The sequence below is a fragment of the Pecten maximus genome, chromosome 4 (assembly GCF_902652985.1).
Source record: "Pecten maximus chromosome 4, xPecMax1.1, whole genome shotgun sequence".
NCBI classification, from domain to species: Eukaryota; Metazoa; Mollusca; class Bivalvia; order Pectinida; family Pectinidae; genus Pecten; species Pecten maximus.
The window spans coordinates 49,305,804-49,324,027 of NC_047018.1; the positions used below are offsets into that span (position 1 = coordinate 49,305,804).

Here is an 18,224-nt window from a genome sequence, read left to right on the forward strand (position 1 = left end):
TTTGTAAATAAACAATCAGAAATTCACGTGACAAAAAGATACCCTATAAAGTATAAGCCACTTGACTGATCCAGCCAATCGCTCAAATGAAATATAGACACGTGCATCGTCACAACTATCTTATATTCTCTTTCACCGTATATACGATCATTCACATATTATTTGACTTGATATGACTAGATATATCGTCACAACGATCTTATATTCTCTTTCACAATATATACGATCATTCACATATTATTTGACTTGATATACCTGTATATATATTTTTATCAAACCTAGCACTTCATACACATGATTTTTTGAAGATACCTCTAACTATTTAACACAGGCATTCTAATAAAATACAACAATGAAATATAGCATTAGGAAGTAATATTTTCTTAGCATAAAGCTCTTCAAGCAACGCATCACTGCTGATGTCGTCCTCCATTATATAAACACCTTAACTTCGACACTAATTTTCCTTGTCTTTATTTCCCTATTGACAATGTTGTTCGTGCTCAATAAGCATTTCAAATGAAAGTACACATTGTCTTTTGTATAACGACGGCTCTCCCAGGTTACTTACATATTTAGTTAGGTCAGATGACTGGTAAATGCGGTAACATTAACACCGTTATAAATCTTTGCAACGTGCAACCTCTAAATTATTTTCTATCAAGGTATCTTGAATCAATGTAAATGATACATAATTTTAAATGATTATTACGCAAAAATGTGATTTGTTAGAAAGTTAAGAATCAGTAGGTAAGTATCATATGATAAACGAAAAAAAAGGCTTAAATAATATTTAGATGGCAGACAATTGTCGTTACGATCATGTCAATAAAAATAAAACTCTTAAAGGTATATAACCTTAATTTATTTACCTAGCGACCCAAAGGCAAATCTAACACGGAGCGTTAATATTAAAACATATTTCTTTCTCTTTTAGATATACAGAGACTACTATATAAGGAGCTGCCTTCCTTTATAATAAGAAATTGTCAAAATATGCACGTGAGAAAAAATAAACTACTGCAACAAACATGCCCTATCTCAATAATGATCTCTGACAGTGAGTTGTTAGATATGTTAATGGTACAATTTAAACGCTTATTGATATCAATTTATAAAGTTACCTGTTAGATATCATATATACAGATTGTAAGTCACAATAATATTTGTTTTGTAATTTAATACGTTTCACAATAACAGTAGCATTTTAAAAGGTAATGCAGGGATATCTCAATTATTGTCAAATCGCCAGACATAAACAGCAAGGTAAATACCAAGTAATGTTTTTTTTAAATATCTAGAGAGCAAACTGAACATTTGTTTATGCACGCCTACTGGAAACAGACGTGTACCTGGTGTGATATTGTATTACATGGGTAGTATCACATACATGTAGGTTGAACTCGCTGTTTCAGACGTGTTTGTATAGTCATATCGAAATACTTCTTGTCCAAACCTTTATATAATCTAAATCCTTAACCCCTTAACTCCCAGGATTTTTTAATGGACCTGAAACAAATCGGACATTTTGGTTCATCATGATTTTTCACACTTTTGCGTCGACATTTTTGGTAAACAACCCATATATATTTAGAAACTTGAGAATATAACCTTTTCAAATTTAGTAACAAAAGTGGTGTTTTTGCATTATTGACGTTACCATGGTAACCAAAATTTATGATTTTATGAAAAAAGTTACTTATTTCATATGTTTATACATTTTAAGCCAATGAGAGTGAATTTATTGCTAGTTTATAAAATTAATAATATATGACTCTTGAGGAAGGAGGATTAACACAAAAAAAATTAGTATTTTCTTTTTATTTGCAGTTGTTGTCATAGTTACTGACTGAAATTAAAAGCAGTGATTTTGTTACAAGTTTTTATTTCCGTTTTATCTGCATAGACTTCATTGAAAGAAATTTGATTTTGTATTACAGGTATAATGGTTTAGTCAGCAGTCTATCTATATAGTGAATCTTGTAAAGAGGACCTATCCATGTTTTATGGCAAAACTCCTATTTTTTTTTTTATTTAAAACGTTACCATGGCAACCAGAAGTGAAAATACGTAAAATGTGCGATATTTTACATGGAAAAACATGTGCATGTTCTCCCATCTGAATAAAAATGTAAAATGTAAAACTGTTTGCAGCTTAGATTGCTGTATAAGGATTATAAATGTTAATCATTAATCATATTCATAAGTAGGTTGTTGTTTTCATGGTTTTAACATTAATAATCAATCTTTCAAAAGTTATATTTCCTTTCCTATTTTATTGTTTTAGTCAACAGCTAACATGTGTCTCCAAATCATGATATTAAAGCTGATTTTATTAATGTGAATTTTACCATTATGTACATTGCAGAAAATGTAAAATTGCAATTCCTCTCTTCAACATGTAGAATCTATGTACATTCTGTATCTATTTTTGGTTGCCATGGCTACCTATTTAGCAGGTGACCATTTTGATGTTTCAGATCTTCTTCACTTGTTGTATTTGTTCTAGTTTCTCAATACTTATCATAATTAGCCACTTGTTCACAGAGATAGGATGATTAACAAAAGGTTCATAATAACTAGCATCTGGTACTACTAGTATACTAAAAACAGATTTACTGATAAAAATTAAAATTATTGAAGGCATGCAAATCAAATGGTTATAACCATCTTTGCTCATCATTCTGTGTGTGTATGTCTTCCTGGTTGAGAAATCCTAGACTTAATTCATAGACAATAGATGTGAAGAAATATAGACAAGTGAAGAAAGTCCAAGTTCCCCAAAGGATCCAGTTTGGCAGACACACAAGTTGATTGATATAAACACTTGAACATGGTTGGTTACATGTTTATTATGGATTATAAAGAATTCTGAACTATATTTATTACGATGGCCAGGCAAGCCATATTTGGTATAAATGATATATTGATGTACCATGTTTTTGAAAATAATAATTTACTCTAGATAAAAATTACATGATTCAACTTGATAGCAGTTGAAAAACAACACCGACACAAATATTAAGTTATGTAATTTTAATCATATTAAGTTATGTAATTTTAATCAATGACATAGAATAGTGGGAGATGGTAGCTAAAGGGAAACTATGCCTAAATCTGCTGTCTCTGGTGGCAGGGGATGGCATTTATCTTCTAGTATTGGTCACACCACAAATATCCATATAAATAAAGTCCTAAAGCTGATGTACCTGAAATTTGAAATGGGAGAAAATCAATATCATAAGCATCCAGATACATGTATATACACTAATAAAATATCTTATTTGCAAGGCATTACAGATTTATTCTAAAGAATATGGTAATTTATAATGCTCACTTCAAACTTTCAAATGAAACAGTCAATAATGAAGTATAGGAAATGAGCTCACATACATATAGAAAAGCAGAAAATAATGATCGATTTAAACAAAACCAAATATCCTCAGAAGCTATAAGATAATAAACATTTTAATTAAAATGAATTTGTAATTAAGATAAATCTATTAGCTTACCTTTGATGTCATATATTAGGCAGAATCATCCATAAGCCATTGTTCACATTAAATTTTGTACACCAAGCTTGCTAGTAAAATTGAGACAGCTCCAGACCTTACAAGTAAGGGGAATACCTGAAATACAACATAAACTTTATTTAAATGTTGTTGATTGCTTGTTTCACATGGTCCTGTTTGAAAAATACAAAAAAAAAAAAAAAAAAAAAACTTGAGAGATTATTAATGTGGAATATTTTAAAAAGCCTTGAAATGAACTTTTAGAAAATTAAACAAAGTTGCCCATCCCACCAACCTAGTCTGCGTTTCAAGTACTCGTAACATTGTTCTGAAAATCCAAATAAGCACACCAATGAGTTTCTTCTTGCCCTACTGCCAGACATTAGACATTTTGATGGTAAGATCAATATCATTATGTCTCATAAAGAACATCTCTCTATCTAAGTGTCTTGTGTTTGGTGTTTAGGTCAGAGGAAACTCGGGTTACTCTCAAACAGAGAAATACACGTTATAACCCTGCTTCAGTGTCCCACTCCTCACTAATAATAACTGTGAAAACTTGTAATTACTTATTGTTTCTGTCTTGTGTGCATCCTTAGAGGATTAATCATAATAAAGCATAAAATGATAATTACTAGCTAACCAGTATTATATCTGCCAACACAAGTATCTGTCTATCTTTGATTTATTCAAATTATTTGCTTTCAACAATGTTCCCAGCCTTTACTAGCATAGAATACTTACTGAAACATGTACAACTACACATATCTCTACACCTGTATACATGTATCAGTCTATTTCAAATGAAAAAAGTCTGACACAACATATAATGCTTGAATTCGGACAAAAGCTGGGGTGTGTCAAATGCTGAACCTCATCCATTTGTAGTAAGCACAGTGACAATAAAAACACTTTATATATATATGGGGGTAGGGATATGAGCCCTAACATAAATACATATACAGTGTATAAGAATCCAACCCATATCCAAACATTGTAGAATTCACAACCAGGTAAACTCAAGAACAGCTATTGGGTATTTTCAGTAATCCTCTATCACCTGTTTTATCAACCATACCATGTGACTCTTTTTCTAAATTTATATACCACTGTTGCAAAACTGAAATTCTATTAATAGGTCTCACTTTTTCATCTCCCATGTATTTTTCATTATGTGAAATGCAATAAAAGCAAATTCATTTAATTTTAGTTGATACATGCATGTACAGAAATTTGGCAAAAACATCAAGAACTTTTTACTATTTGTACATACAAACATATTTAGTATTCTATATATGTCTCTGACTGATGTAAAGTAAAAATTAGAAATAAAACCCATAGAGATAAATATTGATAATTCTGATACAAAATACAGTAATGATGAAATTTATTGTAACATCCCCCCCCCCCCCCCCCCCCCCCACACACACACACACACACTCCCAACAAACAAAGAAAAAAACAGAAGAAAATAAATTAAAAAATAAATGAAACAAGAACTAAATCATTGATTTTAATGTGAATATTTTTTTAACTGGTCATATTTCATTTGGAGCCAATATACAAATGTAGGCCTATCTTGTAACACAATAAATGAAATTAAAGCAGCAATATTACATTCAGATACTCATGTAAACATATGATATGAATATCTATTTGTAAAAAATTACATATAAGATATTGATGGTACTTTTTGTATTCTCGTGTCTATAGAACTTCACTTTATGTACTTACCTTACCTACGTTATGTTCATCTGTAGGCCTATCTGAACATGATTGTTTGTCTGTTTGTGTCCATATACAGGGTACGTCCGCAGCTCTTCATAATGCCCAGTGTCACCTCACAGTTTGTTAGTTGAGTTGACAGTGGTCACTGCATATTGCTTTGATGACGACTTGTATCGGTAATATGTTCCGTCCGCGAAAACAATCAGCACCAGTCACATGTCTATCCCACCATTTAGAAACCGAAAGTGATCATCTAGGAAATACCCGATTACTATAAATAGATTTTGCTGTCGTCGGCTTTATTTTTATTCATTTTTTTTATTATTTGTATTCAAAATGTGTGCTATCACAAAAGTTATGTTTCCTGATGAAACCAAGACCATATAGATCTATTGCGTTATGAAAACAGCAGAAACTAAAAGTTGTCGATCGTATTCGCGCAGGTGCTTGCGTTATCGACTCGCTCTTGCACGACGTCAAGTTACTGCGGTGTTTCGTTAAAATAATACGGATTTATGGAAACATTTAATCATTTATTTGGTACGTTATGAATGATAAAATTGTGTATTTTGGTCAGTTTTTTCTTGGCTTCAATTGTATATATAATGATTACTATTTTTTATGCAAAAAAATATATCAAAATTTGTCGATTTGTGCTGCGTACGGTATAGAACCATACATCACATGTACTTTATTGACAAAAAACATCACTTTTTGGAGGATTCCTGTAAAATAGTGGAATATACATAATATTGAGAGTATTGACTACCACTATTGTAAATTAAATGCATTATTTCTCTCTATATTTTAAGTTATGGGAGATACAAAATCGAATCCGCGCTTGGACGATTACGCCGGCTGAAACACGACGTCAACAATTCAAAACAGTCGAAAAAAAAAGTTGGCTTGTATTTTCAACTCATAAAATATTTCAGAAAAGTTTGTCAAATGAAATTTTACAAAGAACAAATGTTGTGGGATATTTTCTCCCGTTTTAGTAGGTATATTCGGTATTTTAATAGGTAAAAAAATAAGGGAGATACGACCATTTCCCTAACACCGACGTGCTATTGGCGTAGTTTGGCGTAGTTGGGAGTTAAGGGGTTAAGCGAGATCCGTGTTACTTCCTTGTTGATGGGGAGTCGTCATTAAGCTCAGAAATGGCGACGAGGAATATATTGTTAAGAAAAGGTTGGATCATGGTCCTGTTCATCATATTTAATACAGCTTCCTCTGAAAGTAAGTACTTACGAGTAATATATAAACTAAAATCAGGAGAAGGCTGCCTTCATTTTGTGCATAGATAGTTATAAACTTCCTGACTAGAGAAAGAAGAAAATATTAACAAATATTCATCTATAAAAAAAATGTATGAAAAAGGTTATATAAAAACATACACAATAGTAACACTCCCACTCATTCGACTCTATAACACTTTTATCCAAATGACTTTAAATATCCTAATTAATTAATGATTTATCGTTTTGGATTGTTAAGGCTATCCTCTCTTCTAAAGTCCCATAACTATTAGATAGGGCAAAGGACTTCCTGAATAATCAAGGTAATCCACAAGGTTCAGGTGACGGAGTTCATATATACTGCAAAGCATTCCTATATTGAGACAGTATATGTAATAATTCACATATCATTTCACTTGACTATATAATTATCATACCTATTACTTCCTACAAATCGTTTTCTGAAGGCTTTGTGATAAAATACAATGCAATATACGGGGGCTGATTTATAAATTGTGGGCCTCGTACTGAAGAATTTTAATTTTACCGGACATACTGTATGATTTTCCGACATAATCCCCTAAAGTATCTATATACTTTTACCAGCGGTGTTTGAGGGCCTCGCTGTCACTTTTATATAACACCTTTTCTTGGCATTTCAAGGGCGCTATGCCTCTTGACCATAAGATGGCAAGTTTGGTCGCTGTCTCCTGTTGAAATGGCCGCACAAACAAGTGAACGTATCTGAGAAATTTGCTTTACGCTTCAGTGACCTTACTTTTTGTTTGAGACTAGACTAATAGGAAACAATAAAATTATATGGTGAAATCAAGCCCTGGGATACAGTTTCATCATTTTATATGATTTACTACACATTCCATTTAATCGAAGGAATTAGGACTTTAAGACACTCACCGTATACAGTTATATGTTAAAGATAAGGGTACAATCCTAATGCACATTAAACATATCTAAACACAGATCATAGAACAGAACGTCATAGATGGACAGTCTTGAATAATTAAGGCAATATAATACAACTTCATAATTAAAGATATAATATGGTTGTAAATCATTGTCAAATCGACAGCCTTCAAAAAGGAATTATTACCACATACATGTAGATTGAAATCTAAACATTTGAACCTCGTGGTTTAAATATCGGCAGATTTTTTACGCCTTGTGTTAACAGAACTCTGTGTGTATATATTGTATGGCTGTATTTCATTGACACTTTTTTATGAACAAGTAATATGAATATGTTTTGTCATTTTAAAATACACGTCAGTCATTTGATATTAGAAATATGAACCTTAAAAATGTGCATTTCACTTCCTTGTTGATGTGAAGTCGCCATTAAAATCAGAATGGCGAAAGGAAAGATATTGTTAAGAAGAGTTGTGATCCTTGTCCTGTTCGTAATATTCAATACTGTAAGATCTGAAAGTAAGTAATTTATATGCAAACTTAAACTAGTCAAAACTAAATAACGTACATGTACATGGTTATAATTGATACTACTTAATGTGAGTTGGGTTGCTTTACTTTCTGATTTGATAGGTCAGTAATGAGTGTTTCAGTATGTTATTCCGTGATAGCCGATATCAATCACTTTCAGGATCGCCAGGTGATTCATCATGTGATTATTAATACAGTAATGAATATTTCAATAGTAAGGTGTTATTGGATTGAATTTTGTTTTATTAGAAATGTTGTAGATTTATCATGTTAAACCTTCGACCTATTCACAAATCCCTTTCAAGATGCAACCAACGATAATGTGTAATGACAATTATCTATATCACTATTGATATATATATATCGGTATTGAATTACAAAGGAAGTATAAAGAGACTGTAAACTTTGATATGAAGAACATAGTGGCTTTTCAGCTATTGTAAATGTTCATAAATATGGACATTTCAGCTGCATAGTCCAATATGTGTGACCGCTCAATTGTACCCCCGATCCACGTTACACTATGAGAACTTTGTTTTCTTTTCGAATAGAAACACAACAAACCCACGAAAAAGCATTCATACAGCTAGTCCGTGTTTTTATTTATTGACACTTCTAACCCTCCTGGTTTTGAATCTTAATGAGCAGTTATATAAATATAAATAATTTATACACACATATACGTTAACATTAATGTTTATCTCTTCAATCACTGTATACAATATGGTTTTAAATCATTGTCAAATCGACAGCCTTCAAAAACGGAATTATTACCAGATACATGTAGATTGCAATCTAAACATTTAAACCTCGTTTTTTAAATATCGGCAGTTTTTTTACGACTTGTGTTTACATTACTCTGGCAAATGTGTATATATTGTATTGCAATGAAGTACACCATTTAAATATCTATTGACTCATTTTTGGAACAAGTATGTGTTGTCATTGTAAAATACACCTCATCCCAACCATTCATGTAGTATAGGAATCATGAACCTTAAACAATGTACAATGTTCCTTGTTGATGTGGAGTCGTCATTAAACTCAGAATGGCGACAGGAAAGATATTGCTAGGAGAAGATGTGTTCCTGGTCCTGATCGTCATATTTTATGCTATAAAATCTGAAAGTAAAGTAATTTATATACTAACTGAAAATAATAAAAACTAAATAACGTACACGTTTATAGTTGATACTACTAAATGTGAGTTGGGTTATTTTACTTCCTGATTGGAGGGGTCAGTTATGAGTGTTTCAGTATGTTGTTTCGTAATAGCCGAATCACCTCCAGAATCGCCATGTCATCATGTAACTAATTTTTACAGATATGAATGTTCAATATTAAGGTGTTATTGGTTTTTTTTTTGTCAATTTTCGAAATGCGGTAGATTTATCATGCAATAAATGTAAATACAAATATTTTACATGTGTTTACTTTACATGAATAACACATTTGGCCTATTCACAAGTCCCTTTCAAGATATAATCAAAGATAATGTGTAAAGCAAATAATATATTTCCCTATGGATACATACATAAATGTGTATATATATCGGTATAGCATTAGTCAGTCATTGGCCCGGCAGTAACAATAAGTATTGTAATGATTCATGGATATTGGATATTGGAATTATAGCTGCATAGTCCAATAGCTAGCTTTTGTGACGGTGTGGTTGTGTGACGTGTCTGTGTACAGAAGTTAAGTAACATCGAGCGTGATCACCTCTTTTATGGCTGACCGCTCCATTGTACACCCGGTGCACGTTACACTATGAGAAACTTTCTTTTCCTTTCGAATAGAAAAAAAGCAAGAAAACACATTGATACATCTAGTCCATGTTTTTATTTATTGACACTTCTAGCACCCTCCTGGTATAAATCTTAATTAGTAGTTATATAAAAACATGCAATTTATATACACATATATCTTATCAGGAATGTTTAACTCTCCAATGTATTTGTTTAATTTTTTGAATCAACGTTATAGCATGTTAACATGCACATGCCGTATCCAGAAAATGTGTTAGTTTCATCGACCACGTAACACAACATGACTCTTTTGTGTTTTCTGTTTGACGTTTATTCATACCTACGGAATGTTGCGTAATGTTTTCTATGCATTTAATCATGTCGTGAATTGATGTGACAAGTAATGTTCTGCACCAACGGTGTTAATTCACATAACAAAAACAGTTCGATATCGCTAATGTAATATGGAAAGAACTTCATAAAAAAAAGGCGGATGAAAATATACACTGGAAATAAGAAGGAAAATAAACTTTGCACGAATAACCTGGAATTATTCATTAGCGCTATCCATAGAAGATGAAAGAATGAACATGAATGGAGGCACATAAAATGTCACTTCTCTCCTGAATATGTTTATATACAACAATATGAAATGAAATTTAAATATCTAAATGAACGTGAATTGATACGGGAGGTAATATTCATCATTCATGTGCATTTAGTTACCAAAACAGTCGGATACCGACAATGCAGGAAGGAGGTTACATATTGTAACACATATAGAAGGATGAAAAATTATCATAATGGAATTTCATTTTTCAATGCAAGGAAAGATAATACGATTAGAGATGTCAGAACCATTTTTAATTTCAATTCATCAGGTATGAGCTAAAACTTCGTTTATTGCAGGTAACGTGGCTATGAATAAAGCAACAAAACAAAGTAGTGTCTTTGGGGACGGTAGATATAAAGCCAGTAGCGTTGTAGATAATTGTCTAACTGACTTCGATGCTGGTTGTTGTACACATACGAAGGAAGGTCACAACACAGTCTGGTGGCGTGTTGATCTGGGAGACTTGATGACCATTAATAGGATCACAATATATTACAGAGGTAAGCGTTTAAATGTTTTAAAGTAATATTCAGTAACTTCGATTACTTATGCCACATTAGCAAACTAATTTGAACCATGCATTATTTTATAACAGAAATTAAAAACGCATGTGGGTTAATGTTGCATTTATAATTAAAAAGAACAAAAAACGTCATGTTTTAATATAAATTCAATATTTAATGATTTTCCGGTTAGTTCTGTTTGTTTTCTTGATCGGATTTTAATGTTAGGTGTCCAACGTCTTTATCGGGATGTTTTCGTCGTTCCTCGTGTTCTCGCGTGGTCACGTGACCGGCAGGAAGGACTACATTAACACTTGGTCGGTAAATATGTGCAGAGCACCCGACCAACGTATTTTGTCGTACAAACAAATATGATACACTTATTCATCGTGCTAAGAAACCGAGAAAAAGTGCTGTACATTCTTCTATTTATTCAAGTATGGTTACATAACGGCGTTATAAACTGGTGTTAATTGAAGAAGTGCCGATTAATTGACTACTTTTTAAGTAATTTTGACGATGTTTGTCATTTTCGTAAGAATGTACAGCACTTTTCGTTGTTCTCATACAATTACCTTCACGCTCTTACCTGTTTCATAAGTATTGATTTAGGGTAGTCGGGTGCTCTAGGACGATTCATAGAGCAAGTGTTAATGTTCATTCTCCAATATTGGAACTCTTCAGTGTTTTAAGTATCGAAATCGGCATATAGAAACGAACAAACGTTAATAAACGAATGCAATGGATCGTAATTAATTCAATGAATTATTTACAGACGATTTCCAAAGACATAAGGTATAGTTAGAAGTTTTCGGCTGTACACATGCAAGTTTGTAAATTCGTCACTGTGATAAAACCACCGTCCTCGTCGTTGCCATGACAGCCGATCGAAGCTGCGATCACGAATGCACTGACAAAGTGAAAGTTGAAGTATTTTTCGCAACATGCCGTTTAAACTTAAAATTACATTCACACCTCATATTGATTGGGATTGTTTAATCATACCTGATCAATTGAATTATCAGAAAACTAACAAAAACACTAAAAAACACAGAATGAAGCCTTCGTGTCAGGCAGTGCAGACACACCGCGGGATCTGTAAACAATGTGACGTCATTGGAATGTACAAGTTTCAACAATGTACAACAATGTATATTTTACATGAATACACTAATGAGCAACAAAACGGGACGCAACATTAACCCACATGCGAGGAACATACTTAATTGTAATCATTAAGACATAAACGATACTTGTACTTAAAAAAAGGATAATGGTGTATCCCTTTAAATTTCCTGTGTAAAATATTGAGAGGTTTTGAATGGTTTTCCGTTTAATATAACATATATTGCACGAGTATGACAGAATATCGATATTTTCACGAGTTCGAAGCACGAGTGAAAAATGTCGAAATATTATGTCATACCAGTGAAATATATGTTATATTTAACGGGATACCATTCAATTCAAATTCAAATATTGCATTTCATAAACTTAAAAACAAAATAAAAAACATCGTAAAATTAATATTGTCAAAAAGTGCGGGAATCAGTAATGACGTCATCTCTTTGTGACGTTACGCCACGTCGGCGCCATCTTGAAAGGACTGATCAACGCAATCTAAGCGTTTTCTGATGTTATCGGATAATCTGTGCACGAATAGCTGACGTCTTGTGAGTATTTTGTCAAAAGCTTGTCTGACAATTTCAGAAATACAGCAAAATAAACAATTTATCTATATCCGTTTCGATTGAAAACATTCTGCAAGTAAACAAAGTGAATACAAAGGTCCACTCTAAATTGTCAAAAACGGAAAACTTCACTGCAAAATCTTATATTTTTACTGCTTATCACTGCAGTAAAAATACAAGTTTTTTAGTTTGAGAATTTTTTTATATTTCACTGCCAAAAATGCAATAAAAAGAAATCTTCGGTCTCCAGACAAAAGCCGAAAAACAGCAGAGGGTGTCGATGTTATAGCCGAACAACCATGGTAACTCAAACTAAAAACAACGACGGGGGATATATACATTAAACATGAGACGACACTTGAGTATAAAACTAACTCTTTCAGAACATTTAGCATCGTCAGTTTCATCACCATATAAATCTAGGTCCAAGTTAAGCATGTGAAATTCTCAATATGAGAACTTTGTTCGTGAATCACCAGGCAAAAATCAAACATGTCCGGGGTTTCATTTGACACAACGCAATAAAATATTGCCAACTGAGATAATTATTTCGACTTTGAAATTTTGCCCTTGTCACCATCAACCTACATCTCGCGCAGTCCTGCCTTATTTATTGATTCAACTGGGATAAGTTAGCATTTAGGTACTGTAAGCTGGGATGTCTCTTTTTACATGTAGAAAAGAATAAATAAAAAATGAGAAATTGAAATCGCCATACAAAGAATTGTAAATTGTCCCTATGGCTATATAATAAGTAAAGATTGCCTGTAGTCTGTTGTATACTTGATTTCGGGTTTACATAGCATATATGAATCATTTAAATAAAATCATGAAGTTTGGACGATATATGTTTCCTTTTTTGATAAGCTCCTTGATATTTTCCGGATAATCAAAGCGTATTTATTATGAAAAAGAATGTGTTTAACGGTCTTTTTGTATTTATGCTAAGCATTAAGGAATTTATACTTTCTATTGATCACATACTGTACTTTATTTTCATTTTAATATCATTTATATAAGTAAATTTCACGGTGTGTAAATTCGGGAATTTTATTCCGGAAAAGGTGCTGATCCGTTTCCGATTTAGTGTAAGCCACTTATATACAGATCACTTGATCAGCAGAGAAAAAAATCGTTAGCAGAAGAAAATGTTCACAACTTTCAAGAAATCATTATATTTTGCGTTGTCTGAACTTATCACAATTACAACGGTAGACGAACTGACTACGGTCGTGTCAAAATAAACGTCAATCGGGACTTTGGCGAAAGCGTAAGGCGTTGTTTATTCGATTCCTCCATCGAACTTTTTTTATGAAAAGTATTATAAGATGTCTACAATTTATTAAGTGGTCACATATTGGTCACTTGAATTTTAATTAATAAAAGCTCATTTAGACTTAAAATGTTTTTTTTTTACCATTTGACCAAACTACAGCATAGCAATTCTGTCGGTATTTTTTGTATTATATTACAAAGCTTAATACGAAGGTACAATGCAAGGTAACTAGAATGTATCCAACAGTATATTGTATAGTGCAGTAGAATAAACCTAACAATAAAATGCACCAGGATAATTTTCTGATTTTCTGTTTGATTTTGACGTTTTCATACGAATTGAGAATACTTGAAAGCAGATTATCAAAATTCGAATCAGCTCCGGGTTATATATACGCATTCATTGCTACGTTGGGATATACCAAACATAGCTCTTTCATTGCCAGTGATCAATTGGGCGAGAAAAAGTAACAACTTATTATCATAACCGATTACCATCGGGAAAAAAAACGTGATAGGAACGTGATGTATCGAATGTTACTAATCACCTCACAGACGGTTATCTTTGTCATGCTAAGCAAAATTGCTATTGATGAACCTACGAAGACTACCAAAAGCATGACTCCAATTAAAATATAAGACTGGGTTTTATAACATTCGACATTTACATTGACAGTTATCCTCATCCATGCATTTTAAAGTGGTTATCTACCTGCTGATTTTTGTTTTCTTTCAAGATGGATCTCAACACAGATTGGCAGGATATCAGCTTTATTTATCCAATACCACCATCACACCAACAGATGGTGTCCTCTGTTTTCAAGACACTAGTAGCACTAGAAGTGCGGTACAGCTGGTGGTGACACACCAGTGTCCGTATGTAGGTCGGTATGTGACCGTGTACAACCATAGAAACCCAAAACGATACAACTGGTATAGTGATGACGCTATTCTGGAGTTATGTGAGGTACAGGTGTTTGGTGAGTATGATACTTTTTAATAATGGCCGAAATAAATTGATTTGGTAAAGTGATGTTATATAAAAAAACGTTTTATATTTTAAATATTACTTTTTTTCGAGAAAAATATATTTCTGTTTTCAGATAATGTCGTTCACGTATGCATCTCAGTGTATAATAACTTAAACATATCAGTATTAATTCCTCTTTTCAACAGGATGTCAAGTAGGGAGATATGGTGATGGTGACTGTAACAATGACTGTTCGGAAGCGTGTTATGGTGGTAACTGTAATTCCACAACAGGTGCCTGTTTCTGTAAGTTATCATTATCTCTACAAGTATACAATACTATAAAAAATGACGCAAAAATATATACACATATCCAGATCGGTATATCTCTCGAAAATGATTGACAAAAAAATCAATCTCCCTTCCTTTACTGTAATAAGAACAATTAACTGATAATCATACATGTACATAATGGTATCCAATATTCAATTGTTCAAGCTTAGTACAGTGTAGATATATAACCCAGCAAAGGAAGCTGGCAAATCGGACACAAATTTCATAATCTAGAATGTTTTGAATTAGCAATCAAGTATAGATGAAATCAAGCTATTTACCATAACATGCTAAAGATATCGACATTATGTAGTTGGTCCCCTGTCAAATATATTCGGGTGTTTTCTGGTTAGAGATTAATTGCAGTTTTTTGTTTATAGACTGCTCCGTTATATTGCCAACACAAGCCTAAATTTTTCATCATTTAAAGTTTGAAGATTGATGTTATCGGCTCCTCAACTACGGTATAGATGAGAAGTTCTCAATATTAATGGAATCCCCCGTTGTATGTGTTATGCACTTTGTTGACCTGTATGCCTTGACACTTGAACAGTAATAATAAACGTATTCCTGGATGTACTTGTGACTTACTTTTACTTCATGTATCCACGCATAAGTTAATGTACCATCATCAATTCACGCATGAATATTAATGTCGACACCCGAGAGCATGACAAGAAAAACACAAAAAAAATGGATTTGAAAAGTATTGCATAGCCCGCAGTTTTCATGTAATTTGAAAACAAAATGTCAGAAATCCTTCATCAACAGATATAACGCAGAAGGTACACATGAAATTGCGGTATATCATATTACTGGTTAGAGATATATTACTTTGATAGTTGAGACATTTAACAGGCGAGATATACATTTTAATATTAATTCATGTTTGAATAAGAACAATTATCGTATGGTTATACATGCATAAACAGCAAATTGATTGTCACATATTATAATTCCTGTTATAGTCTTATTTTGATTTACAATGTACCTTAAAGCATTCCTGGTGCGAATGTTTACACATCTCACATTGATGATTTTTTTTTTATTTCATTGCTTTCAGATTGCTTCGCAGGAAAATATGGCGTTGACTGTGACTCTGATTGTCCTGAGAATTGTAAAGGCGGACTTTGTACTAAGGATACTGGCATTTGTTTAGGTAAATTCGGATAGCCATTGCGAACGAGTGTTTCGTTGTACTTCTTAGATTAGCATGCGATAATACCACCATTTACTCATGCCATCACCAAATACAGGTACCATGCACTTTTGTCTATGCCCCGGGTGATTGTGGACCAGTCTACAATGCACAACGCACTTATTGTTCGATCGGAATGGCCACGTGATCTAAAACTTGTACAGCATTAACATTGGTCGAAAGATTTTCAAAACGTTTCCCTTATATTAAATGGTAAGATTTCAACCGGCTTTTGTAAATCATTGAAAATAATGCACGCTAACAGTTGGGTTGGTTTGGTTTATTTGTTTAACGTCCTATTAACAGCTAAGGTTATTTAAGGACGGCTTCCCGTGCCGATTTATAGTGCTACCTCACTGAAGCATACTGCCAAAGACAACCAACAGCACACCCCTCCCGGTCACTTTATACTGACAACGGGCGAACCAGTCGTCTCACTCCAATCATTCGCAGTAGGTTGGGAATAAATAACGGAACTATCTAGCAATTTTCCGATAAAGCACATGGGGCTCATTTAAAAAAACAATATGACATATAAGAGGTGTCATACCTACATGAGAGACTAAAGTATTTTTCTGGCCTATCTAGGGCCCCAAATTTCAAACCAATGACCCCCATTGGCCCGGAAGTTTCGCAATACCTCTTAGAAGATTCTTCGATAGCACCAGAAAACAGAAGATAAACTTTAATGCATTCAGAACGACTACAAGTTCACAATAAATATTTTTGGCACAATACTTTGAAAGCAAATGTATGTCTTGGTTAGATTAAGTTCATTTTATACTTTTTTATTTTAAACTGTTAACGTGAAATGGACCTATAGAAAATATTTCTTGTATAAGAAAGTGACATTATGGTGTGATTTTTCTTTTTGGAATTTCCAGCCCAATGAAGTTGGTAACAACGGGATATCCGTCAACTCTCAATAAAATTGCTGTTGATGATAAAAAGTGTCTTATATAAAGAAATAAAAAAAAAAACACCAATGTCGATGAAAAATAGTAAATGTTGCAGATATTCGTTTGACAACTGGCTCCTAATTTAGGCAAGGTAGGGATATAATATACATTGTGATTTCAAATTGCAATCCCGTCAACAAAATTTCGTGGGTGACGTTTTGACACAACGAGAAATTACAACAAAATATGAACTTCGGCGTTGAAGACTGTATTCAATCACGTTACCAGATACGGTCCGGGTACAAGGTTATTTCAATATTTGCACCCGCTCTCATATATCATATCATATATAACGAACTTATAACTAAGGCACATATAGTCACCAGGCAAACTTTAATTTACATGCTATGAAGAATGATTCATAACAGCTCTCACGTATCGCCGTTTATTTCACTGACAACAGTATCCATTGAAGTTACTATTTCAATATATCATACAAAGGGAAACGTTACATCTATCCGTTTTATGGTATGGGTGTAGATGCTGGTTCCCAATTTAGGAAATCTTCTGTATTGCTAGTGGACTTGATATTCGTAATGATACTTCTTGCATTGAATTGTTGAATGTCATTCTACATTATATGCTCTACAATTATAGCAAATATAACGCGAACGTTAAAAGATATAAACTTCGTGTCAGCCGGTAAAGACGCAACACAGAGACTGTTAACAACCTGACATCCTCGGAATGTTAAGGTTGCAACAATGAACAACAATGTTTACTTTTGTTATGTGAATAAATTAATGGCTATAGAATGGAGTGCAGCATCAATACCAATGCAAGGAGAATGATCTTCCATCTAATCTTATATAAATTCATCATGAAAACAAGACACAGTCCTTATATCTAGGCTATATTCATATTTAGCTAAGCTCTGGATGTTGTGGACCGATATCCTCAATACATTACGAACTAGAGAGCAACTCTTCATAAAGTATCGATGCTGCTTATGGAATGTGAATGCATTAGAGAAACTTACAAAACCATCACATGCTAACA

At 33.0% G+C, this 18,224-nt stretch overlaps 1 protein-coding gene and 1 long non-coding RNA gene across 2 annotated transcripts; one reads left to right on the forward strand and one right to left on the reverse strand.

Annotated features, from left to right (window-relative positions):
- Positions 1-3,021: 3,021 nt before the first annotated feature.
- On the reverse strand, positions 3,022-5,446 carry LOC117326333. Its single transcript, XR_004532469.1, has 3 exons — positions 5,247-5,446; positions 3,513-3,629; positions 3,022-3,209 (listed from the first exon to the last, which is right to left on the reverse strand). It is a non-coding gene; the product is annotated as an uncharacterized LOC117326333 (long non-coding RNA).
- A 3,539-nt stretch (positions 5,447-8,985) lies between these two features.
- Positions 8,986-16,461, forward strand: LOC117326608. The gene is made up of 5 exons (XM_033883366.1): positions 8,986-9,064; positions 10,594-10,797; positions 14,504-14,746; positions 14,943-15,041; positions 16,132-16,461. Exons 1-5 carry the CDS (start codon positions 8,986-8,988, stop codon positions 16,239-16,241), a joined length of 735 nt encoding a protein of 244 aa, XP_033739257.1. The 3' UTR covers positions 16,242-16,461.
- The last annotated feature ends 1,763 nt before the right edge of the window (positions 16,462-18,224 follow it).

Excerpts from the sequence above, each read along its gene's own strand:
- LOC117326608 (XM_033883366.1), top strand. The coding sequence starts at position 8,986 with ATGGCGACAGGAAAGATATTGCTAGGAGAAGATGTGTTCCTGGTCCTG. Across the intron at positions 10,798-14,503 it reads GATCACAATATATTACAGAG|ATGGATCTCAACACAGATTG; the intron begins GTAAGCGTTTAA and ends TTTTCTTTCAAG. Across the intron at positions 15,042-16,131 it reads CACAACAGGTGCCTGTTTCT|ATTGCTTCGCAGGAAAATAT; the intron begins GTAAGTTATCAT and ends CATTGCTTTCAG.